Consider the following 11,281-nt stretch of genomic DNA (forward strand, 5'->3'; position numbering starts at 1 on the left):
CGGCACGCGCGCACGAGGCCGGCACGCGGGCACACCTGCGCCCCCCGCCCCGCCCCCGCGGGCCGCGGCGCCCCCCGCGCCCAGGTGCCGGCGGCGCCGCTTCCGTGTTCCTGCCGCCGCCGGTGGCGAGGCAGACGGAGAGAGGAGGGTCCGCGCCACATCCTGCGCCCTCCCCCGCTTCCTCCCTCCCAACCCCCCCCTCCCCGCCCCGCCAACAGGCAGCGGGGCGACCCGGGCACAAAGCGGGGCCGCTGCCCCGCGGCCGGCCCTACACTGTGCAGGCGCCGTGGGTCCCCCACCACCGCTCCGACCGCCCCCGCCCCGCGCGTTACCGTGGTGAGCAACGGTCTCATCTGCTCGCCCGCCCGCTCCTCTTCCATCGCGGCGGTGCCGCCGAACCCGCCCGGCCGGCGGCGGGCGTGGAGAAGGAGAGAAAGGGAGAAGAAAGCCGGGCTGGAAGCAGGGCTCGGCGCTGTCCCTGCCTGCCTGCCTGCCTGCTCGCTCGGTGGACGCCGGCGCCCCGCGCACTGTCTGGCGGGCGGGCGGCGCCGGTGCCCTCGGGACGGGGCGGCCGCTGACTGCTGCGGCGCGCCGGGGGCTGAGCCGAGACCAACTCGGCGCGCCCGCTGCGCCCGCCCCGCGCGCGCGGCCCGCAGCGCCGCCAGCCAATGGGAGGGCGCGCAGCGGCCCCGTGCCCGCGCCCCCGCCCCCGCCCCCGCGAGGCGCTGAGAGGGCGCGAGGAGCGGCGCGGCCGTTAGCCGGGCCCTGGCCGGCGGCGCCGCGGGGGTTCCCCCGCCTGCGCTCGGCCGCTGCCCCGGGGCGTTGCGGAAGCGCCGAGCGTTGCCCCGAGGTGAAGCTCCTCTTGCTGAAGGGCCGCGACGGCCTGCGCGGCGCCCCCGGGCAGCGGGCGGGGAGCGGAGTCAGCGCTCGGCCCGGCACTGGCCGTCAGCAGCGGGTTACTACAGACACGGCTGATAGCGCTGCCAGCGATTACGGCTGTCTGACACTTGCATAGTGCCTGTTTCTCAGTTGCTTGTGACTTTTGCCAAGCTTTAACCAGGCAGGCTGAAATTTTCCATGCCAGGTGCCTGCCTCAGGCTGATTTTCTTTTCTTTCTTCCTTTTTTTTTTTTTTGAACAAAAAACAACAAAGTAATTCAATTATTTCCAAAACTGATATTATTTGTCCTTGTATAAACATTCCAAGAATCTTTTATTCAAAAGATTTGAGATTGGGGGCACAGAGGGGTTGTGACAAAGATGAATGCTTGGCTGTCTCCGTAAAGATTCACTCCAGTAGAAGCCTTTAGAAGAAAACCAGACGTTTACACTTCCCTAGTGGGGACAACATACACTTCTGACCATTAGTCTCTCTAAAGGCCACATCCTCATTGAAGATACTCAGTTCTATAATCTCTGTATTGATAGGACTGAATATGCACATACACTGCAGATGAACCATTGCTTCCCATTTCCTATGCTTGATAACATCTCATGGTCTGTACCTTCTCTTTCTAACTAAAGCTACTATAGTTCAGGGGTAGTTGTTAGACATGGCCTCTTTTTCCACCCTGAAATCCTGCCTGGCAAGTCTAGAAGGCAGCCTGTATTTGCCCAGGACTTCTAGACTGAGTTTTCAGTGAGAGCTCTACTACTCTTAAGTGCTTCACAATGCCTTGAGAAGTTGGTGTGCACCAGGTGGGCAGAGCCATACCATGTCATAGAGCTGTAAGTGCATGCTACAGAGCATGTGCAATACAGCCAGTACTTTGGTCCACTTTTAGGAAGCTTTAGGCTTAATGTGTATTTGCTTTATACAACATGTGAGTGCCAAATGGTTTAGAAATCTCAGAAAGAAAACACTATAGCCTGACTTTCACTGCAGGCTTAATCCTAACTAGTCTTCTGAGAGTGACAAAGTCTGAATGGATCAATAAGGAGAGGCACCGTGATTGCAGGATCACCCTGAGGTCATAGGAGATGCTGTGTGAAAGGGAAAGCAGGCTGACTGACGCAAATACATCAGGGTCAGAAAACATATCAAGGCAAGGGGAAGAATTAGACTGGGTCTCAAACTGGTCCTTTCAACTGGAGATAAGAGGGCCACTGGTCTTATCAGTAGCTTTAGAAGCAGTAAATGAAAGGAATGCATGCATCACCAAACATGAAGCACTAAGAGCACTATAAAAGGAGGCTCTGCAGAGCCTGTAGACAAAAGTGTAAAACTGGCTGTAGAGGCAAACCAGGCCTCTTCTGCTGCCTACCAGCAGCAGGCTTAGCACAACTTTAGAGACCCACTTTCTAGGGAGGTTGGCCACAGGCAAGCAGAACCTTCTGAACTTTTGCTGGAGCATGAATAAGAGCAGCTAGTTGGTGATTAGCACTCTTCTGTGCTTTTTAGGAAAGGCACCAATCAGTCTACATATCAAATTAGCACTTTGGAGGACCACCACAAAAATAATGACCAAAGCTAAAGCACCTTGATATACCTGTAATATAATCATGATCCATTCTGTCCGTTCCTCTTCCAGGAACCAGAAGACTGGCAGAATTTCAGTTCAGATAGACTGGTGAAAATGATCTCGTACTAGACAGCATGGGTATAATGGAGATAAACTGTAATTTGAGCTATTTTGGGGTGGTCATAATTAGTGCTTAATAGTTGTCTCCAGAGGCATGTCACAGAAGTCCTCCTTTGATCCCAGGATGAACACAACCAACCCTCACAAGCAGAGAATATCGCAGTTCTGTGGGGATTCAGCCCAGAGAATGGTAGTATCTCAGGTAAGGACTTCCCAGCACATGCAGTAGATTTACAACATTTGCTGAGGTTTGTCACTGGGCAGCAGACAAAGCTAACATCTCAGCCAGAGTGAGAGGAATTTTTAGACTGCTCATCATACAGGAGCCTACTGCTGATGTCAGTCAGGTATGGGCATTAAAATATGTTCCTTCTCCATTATCCCCTTGATCTTTAAATAGGGGTTCATCCCCTGGCAGGAAAAGGATGCTCTATCGCTCTTTTCCATAGCATCAGAAAACACTAAATACACAGGTCAAGGTGCAGTGCAAAAAAGGACCCATCATTCATACTTCCTCTGGCACATTGTACGGAGAACAATTAACTCCAGGTGGATACCCAGTCATTTGCCAAGCTGAAAAACTTGTTTGATCACTGCATTCCATCAGGTCACCCTCTATATAACCCTAGCAGAAAAGGCCAATCTGACTTCCCATATCATGCTGCCCAAGTGAAAATAAAGTGATGCCTCTATTCATATCAACTGGGCCAGAATTTCTGAAGGTTCAAAGGCACATTTTTCATCAGGCATTGTTGAAATACAAATAGGCCAGCCTTAAGCATGCAAGCATAAGTGCAATTGTTCCTAGCTTATCAGATAACATATGGAAGGAGCTGGAAAAGGCTAGCATGGCACTGGAGAAGTGGAGCATCAGTGCTTTTGACATGGTAATGTATATGGTTCACCAAGAGAGGTCTGACTTCACTCCTTTTCCTCCATCCTTCTCCCTTCCCCCTCTCTTCTCACCTTTGACATGGATGAAGGCAGAAACTGATAAACCAGATCTCCAATTAGGAGATTGCAAGTCTCCTTGAAGCAGTTATCAGCATCAGTTTGCTGCCTTATTCTCTTGCTATTTAATTTCTTGCCAAATATCAGGCACCTGCAGGACTCAAAGGAAGGAAGCTAGATGCTGATAAAAACATCTTCCAACCAGCCTGATGCCAGCAAAGCATTACTAAGACGACTGAGAAGTGGTCCCTCTCAGCACAACTTCTTAAGTCTAAAGAGCTCCTACTGGAACTTCAGGAAGACAACAGTAGCTCGTTCACACACAGACACGTGTGTGCACACACAGTCATGCACCTCAGGTTTGCTGAGGTAGCTGAATTCAACCTAGTCCACTGTGCCAGCCTCTCTAGTCCTCAGCTGCTCTGGCAGGTTTGACCTCAGACAAGAAGCTACCATGGCCACCCATGTGCACAGGGATGAACAGAAAGGAAAGACCACAGCTTGGGATAACTACAACAGCCATTATCACTGCAGAAGTGGACTCCTCAGGGAAGTTGTCTGTCAGTCTAGCTGTTTTTATACACTGACACAACATCATTAATGAAAACATTGGTAACAAGTAGAGAGTACTTGTTGCTGATAATTGCCCATACCTGACTGATGCCCTAAGGATGGTAAGGGAAGAAAATGTTAGGAGACAGTATTCCCTAGTCTTTATTCCTTCTCTCACAGAGAAAGCAGAAGTTATTTTTGTGGCTAGGACAGAGTCCCTGAGGAACCACCAAGGAAAAGGGGAAAGGTGAAAGGTGCTGAGGGGGAAAGGAAATAAGGGGACTGACCCTTATTAAGGCTTCTGATGGTGGCAGAAGCAAATACAAATTTAAGAAACTAAATCATTGCATGAGAAGAAGGATGCAGTAATGCAAACAGCTGGTTCCTACCACTGCACTAGGACAAAGAACATTTGAACAGCAGTAATAAAAGTCAAACAAAAAAGGAAAACAACAAAGAGATATAAATACTAGTGTAAACAATCACAGGTGCAGAAGGTCACCAGTAAACAGGCAAGAGCAACACCTGGGCAGGGTGAAAAAGCTGGCCCCAAGCAAAGAAGTGCAGTGAGCTTGTGGGGAAAGATGTTGATTCCTTGAGCACTTGAAGAATAAATATCAGATAGTAAAATGAAAGGGTGAGGAAGCAACACAAAAAATGGAATTGTAAAAGGAAAAAGAAGCCTTCTGGCCTAATGCTCTGAAAGAAAGAGGTCTAGAGAGAGAAGGAAACGAGTAGGAGAGAGAGTGCTAGGTCTTACAAGAAAAAAAGCAAACATAGTAAAATGGACTGAGGTGAATGAAAGCACTGCCTTTTGTGGCCTCCTCATCCATCCACAAATAGTGGAACAGCCAGCAATAAGCCATAGCATGTGAAATGAAAACATCATTTCTCTGACGCTCTGGATCAGATCCTAGGTAGTAAAGGAGAATCTCAAGGAGTCCTATCTTATCTGTTGCAGAAAGTATGAAATGAAGGAGGCAGAGTGTAGCAGAAAAAGTGAAGAGAAGGACTAAAACCATTAAAGGAAGCCCACTGGAACTGAAATTTATCCCTGTTGACAGATTTCTTACATCACAACTGAAAAAAAAACCTTTTTATGTCATAGCCAAATTATGCTATGGTATCTGTTACTAGGTCCAATCTGCAAAAAAGCCAAATGTATTTACAAACAAAGTCAGAAGACGCTGCACTTTGAAAATAAGAGTATCATGTAATACTAAATGCTCAAAAAATTACCAGTTACAGGTGTTGCAAACTGGATACTCCAAATTAGTTGAAGGTTTTGACAGTGTTTGGCTAGCCATCTGCAAAAGGATAAATACCTCTTCTCCTCCTTGAGAGAAATGCTATGAAAGTCAATGTTTACAGAACAACTAGGTACTTAAAGCTGAGCATGAGCAAAAAGGCACACAGGAAAATGTGCCCTCAGAGCACTAAGTAATAAATATAGCATTAAGCTGCACAGTGAAATACACAACTAAGACAAAACACTAAGTTGCTAATTAAGTGAATACTGTCATTTTTTGTGTGATGAATGGGGTAAGAAGGGTCTTCTACAAAAAAATTATAAACAACTGTATAAATAAATATCATCTAATAAGGCAAGTGAACAACAAGATCAAATCAAAACTAATAGCAACCTGCATTGGGAAGATCCTAAACTAAGATTTACAAGTTTTGAGTGCTTGTTCTGCACAGTTTTTGAGTGTAATATTAAATGCAAAGTTGTGATAAATATTTATTGTGTATTATATAGTCAGGAATCAAAGTTATTCTTGTTTCTTTCCAGAACTGTTACTGTTCTATGTGGTTTTTAAATGCATATGAAGAAATAATCACAGGCCTGAGGAGTTCATGATCTATACACTGAGAAATATGCAGACTAGAGGACAAGTGCACCATATCTGAGGTATACCTAAATTACCAAATTCCAAATATGAGATGTAATCAATACCTCTCCTAAAACCACCTCTGTTGTGATGCTCTCCAAAAAGGTTTCAGTATATACAAAACTGTGACGTCACTATTAATATAGTCAGAGGTTTGAATGAGGACAGGTTTAGATGAGTAAAGTAGATTTGGAAAGTAAATAGCAAGTCAAGACAGGTTCCTAAGGAAATCAAATCACTGCCACTTCATTTGCTCTCCTAATTTCTCCTGTCTTTTAGAAGATCAACTGACTTTATGTTTCTTTTTCTTCCACATAAAAAAGAAAGACAAATACACATTTAAAAACTATTAGGTGTTTGAGGTGTTACAAAGTTAGTAAGAGTTTTCAGTCTAGGGAAATCTGTTTTAGCTTTAGTATGTCTTAAAAAAAAAAAAAAAAAAAAAAAGAATAGAAAAGAAAGAAAAATCTGCTGCCTAATCATTGTCAGATATGTTACAATACTGAAACCAGTAGAGAGCTCTGACTGATAAAAAGAGAGGATTTACTAGCTCTAGTCTTTGGAACCTGGCCATTTTAGAAGGTATGTTCAGTACTACCTAATGTCTTGGTTGTGTCTCCATCTATTTCTATTTACCTCTTTTTAAGACCAGTTTTTCTCATATGCAATGTCTGGCTTGTCTGAGTACTATAATGCAAATTTATATGTTTTTCACTTTAATAAGTAGTAGCAACGAAAGACTTCAAAGAAAATTTACGTTTCTATACATTTGAAAATACATGCAACTGATTTTTAGTACAAATTTAGATTTCTTCTGCCTTCCCACTTGTGTGCAGTATCTAAAATTTAAGGAACCTCAGCCCCCTATATAGAAAAGCAGTAAAATTCATCCTCAAACTCAATCATACATTTAAGTGCTTACTGGATGGGGGCCCCAGTTCAACATTGCCATGTCCAGGTCACCATGTGAAGAGGCCTTCCTGACGTTCCACCTTCATGTTGCTTAGCTCTCTAGCAGCCATCATCTTCATTCTTTCCCCATGACACAAAAAGGAACTGCTGTTTAACTTAAAAGACAATGTTGGCACAATTTAGGTTGGAAGAGATTTCTATCCACCAGGAGAAGCTAAATCTAGGGAACCTTTTCAAGACAGATCTAAGGCAACCTTGAGAAAGCAAGAAACCTACTTATCTCAAGATAGACCTTGAAGTAGTCATTAAAGCTTTTATCATGTAAATGCTTGCAGTAGGAGAGGACTGAAGTTAAGCTCTTTCAGGAAGAGCTTCCAAGAAGCTCTTTTCAGTCCTGTGGTCTCACACATTTCATATCTACACTTATTCCTTGTTGATCTCAAATTAATATTTTAACCTTCAGATCAAAGCTATCAGCACCTTTGATTATAGCACTGGTTAGCCTAAAGTCCTGAGTTAAACCTCTAATCCTTCTTTCAGCCAAGGAAGACTATTAAAGGTTAGTCAACTTCTGTAAATTTTTTCACATGCACAGAAGGAAGATATCAAATAAATAAAAAATATATTCATATATCCTGGGTTCCAGATATCTGAGATAAATTGTGCAATATGGGACTCCAAATCTCTTTTCCCACAAGGCTCTCTTAGATGATCATATTCTTCCCACACAGTTTCTCTTCCATTACCCCAAGGAGTTTAATCATACCTGTTGTGATGAAAGCCAACTTCTAAATGAGTTTGGACATCCTCTGGACTCTGTTCCAGAATGCCCTATTATACCAATTATCTAAATATAAAATGCCTTCATTGACATTTCTGTCTTACAGTGTCATACTATAAGGTCTTCAGCTGAGGCTCCATCAGATTGTTACCTTTAAAAAGAGTTCTAACATCATCTGCATTAACATCACTTTCCTTTCTTTTGATAATCAAAGCCAACATAGAAGATATTTTGTGAACTTTATATCAGTAGAACCGTTCTTTCAAATTCTGTATACTATCAATAACTTATTTTTTGTTCCCAAAGTACTCTATACTAGGGTTAAAGAAAAAAAAAAAGAAAAAGAAAAAGAAAGAAAATAGACACTATATTTGTGCAGTTACTACCTTTCCAAATTAAACTTCTTTACTATGTACTGAGTTTCAATTTGGTATTGTAGCAGTTGCCTTCTGACCAACAACAAAGCAAAAAAACATTTTTAACTTTGGTTACTTTTCTTTGATATTTAAGACATTTCAGGTTTGAGAAGTAAGGTACACAGGGAAAGATAACATTCAGATAATAGATAATAAAGTTATAGCTATGTAATATTTAAATAAGTTGTAACAATAAATCAAAGTATTGTAAGACATTATCTAATTACATTGAAACTTAGTGTGTTACTGAGTATTACCAGATTCATTATACTTTGCCTTTTCCAACTCTTATGTTCAAAGATAACCCTATACATTTCTATTTTTTTTCACAAGAAGAACCTTCATTTAAAAAGGAATTTAGCAAGAAGATTAGAAAGAGAGCTGGCAAGAGTATGTCAATAAGACGGGAAGGCAAATCTTTCACTTCTGGCCTCCCGAGAGAACAGGTATGAATGTTGTTTCTTGAAGAGCATAGAAAGCATGGTGAAAAAAATCTGTTTGCTAATGAAGGATATGACTGATGCAAATGAGGTTACACGTCCCATTAGGCACAGCTTTGTGATATTTTGAGGGAGGAAGTGGGTGGCCTACTTCCTCCCTCACTTAAAGAGAAATACCTGCATGTATTACCAGGCACACTATCTTTTTTTATTTATTTATTTTCCTGGCACTGATAGAGGAATATGGATAAAAGGAACACTTATTTACAAGTCAAATTCATGTCCTGCATTTTGTTATGTTGTAATTAACTTTAAGGAGACAGCGCTACTGATGAGCTCTGTGTATTCCCTAATGCAAATCGGATTAGAAATCACTGACGCTATAACCTCCTCATGAGGGGAGTGTCGTAGAAATCCCTTGTGCAAATGTGACTTCTAGAAAGTTCAAGGCTCCTATATGAGATTTCTAAAGAACAGAGCAAATACCATAACAAGCTACTACAATAAGATTATCAGGTGAAAGGAAAAATAATCTATGGCACATTTAGCTGCATTATTCAGGAGATAAAGTGATTACAACAGAAATCCAGAGAGATTACTATCTATCTGTCTGCTGTCTGACTGAAGACAACTCCTCACCAATCATCAAAAGATAAATCAAATTAATACTTTACAGGTCCTTACAACCTGCTCTATTATTGTGACTTTTCTTAACGAAGGATTCATCAGATTCTAAGAGATAGGATGTCCATAGAAAAATCAGATCACAGTTAAATGTTTTCCTGAATCACTGTCAAAATGCATTCTTGCTCATATCATTAAGGACTCTTCCATGTATGTGCTTTCTGTTCTAATGGCTTGTTCTATTTCCATCTGGAAATGGCCATGGCAAAAATCCTGCCTATTAAGCAATTCTGGGCAAAGAAGCCCAGAGGGTCAGAATGAGAAGAAAGCAGCTAGAAATGAGAATGGCCTGCTAAGGAAAGCAAGGTACAGCATGCTCTGTCTCAACTCCTAAATTGCCTGCGCTGCACTCTAGTGAATTTACTAAGTGAGCTGGCAGCTGCTTAACAGTGATGGCCCCAGGCCATCGCAGTGAAAATGGAAACTGTTACCTCCACTTTCTGTGCTTTACAGCCTAAGTTCTTGTAATATTTATGAAAGTACCAAACTATAAGTAAATGCTGTCCAGGACAATTGTTCTGTCAACAAATGGGACACATGTTTCTGCAGCATGCTCGTAACTGAGTAGGAATCAGATTACATCCCATCAGTCAGCTGGGAAGCTAAGTTTTCCCCTGTGATTACGAACCGCTAAGTTGTTTTTGGCAAGATACAAATAGCTGTGGCCCTGACAGACATCTAGGCAGTGAATTTCCAATTATGGAGAAGTTACATTTAAGTTTCAAAATTTGAATTACGGACTTCACCTTAATTCAGCAGCTATTGCAAAACAATTTGCCTGTCAAGTTACAGACCAATCTGGAAATAAAAAATGCTGATAGAAGTCCAGAAAGGTAGCTATTGGACTTCCACTTGTCTAGTAAAGGATTACAGTGATTATAGCCAGATCACATGGATTTTCAGATTTAGTAAAATGTGACTACTTTATCTGAGATATGTGGGTTTTTCTTCTAACAGATTGATTTGGTGGTGAGGGGGAAGGTGAGAAGGCAAGTCAGAGTTTATCCCTATCAAAATTTAGGCAGAAAAGATTTTTTAAAAAGTTTCTTGGACTTTCTTCCTTTCAATTGATAGCATTAAAATTTTACCCAGTCTTATCTTCTTCCAAAAGCATCCTGTTATACTGACACATTCAGCTTCAAGGCAGGTACCTGCAAAATTCCTCTCTTTGCATTATGAGTTTCAGTTCTTGTTTACTTTTTGTTGCCAAAAGCTGTTCTGCGAAGCTCTGCAAGTACATGGGACAGACCATAATATCTTTGTGCTACTGAAATGCTCTTTACACTCTTCATATTACTGCTTTCTTACTGTCATCTCTTTTAAAGGTGCACCATGTTTAGACAGCATCTCAAATTCTTGCCTGATAACAGAGAAGTCCAATTTTTGAAAGATAAATATCTTTTTCTTTGTGATCGTGTTACATAGCTACAATAGCAGCAAGTTTCTTACAAGACATTAGCTCAGGAATTCATCCAAAGTTATTTTAGTAAAATCAGACAAAAGGTAATTTATGAATGATATTAGAATTGCTATTTACAGAACATTTTTTCTGGTAATTTTCTGTCTGCAAATGTTGTTCAATATATTAGACTTCCTCTTTTAAAAACTCGTAGTAGAATCAACCATAGAAGTTACATTTAAATAGATAATAAGGAAGAGAAAATATATGGAAACAGAATACAGAAATGGATCATTTGGGAAAGATATTTTAAAATACACAATTATTTACATCTTTTAAACTGAGCTGCGTAACAGGAAATGCTTTAAGCTAGTTGTCTATAGTAGTGACTAGATTACCAGATGTGCTGAAAGGGTTACTTTGGAGATTCAATAGTTAAGAAAAACTATGCTGTTAACTTAGGGCACATGTAAGTATTTAAACTTTAAATAGTCAAACCTTGAAAAAAAATAAGAAAATGGACACAAATCTTGAAACTAACGTGTGACCCTCATTTCAGGTCAGCACCCAGCTACAAAACTCTTGCTTTCTTTGGCAAGTGTTCTGTTCACTAAAATATTCCCACTGACTTAAAACTGAGCATGGAACCTTGTGCTACTTCCTCAGGCACTCA

General features: G+C 41.9%; 1 protein-coding gene across 1 annotated transcript in view; it reads right to left on the reverse strand.

Annotated features, from left to right (window-relative positions):
* SLC4A7 (solute carrier family 4 member 7) overlaps positions 1–567 on the reverse strand; it is a 103,127-nt gene extending 102,560 nt beyond the window's left edge. Inside the window, exon 1 of the mRNA XM_062569343.1 lies at positions 333–567. Within this exon, the coding sequence (XP_062425327.1) occupies positions 333–380 (48 nt within the window). The 5' untranslated portion in view covers positions 381–567. The remainder of the gene's footprint in view (positions 1–332) is intronic.
* Between the last annotated feature and the right edge of the window lie 10,714 nt (positions 568–11,281).

The sequence above is a fragment of the Rhea pennata genome, chromosome 2 (assembly GCF_028389875.1).
Source record: "Rhea pennata isolate bPtePen1 chromosome 2, bPtePen1.pri, whole genome shotgun sequence".
Taxonomy (NCBI): Eukaryota; Metazoa; Chordata; class Aves; order Rheiformes; family Rheidae; genus Rhea; species Rhea pennata.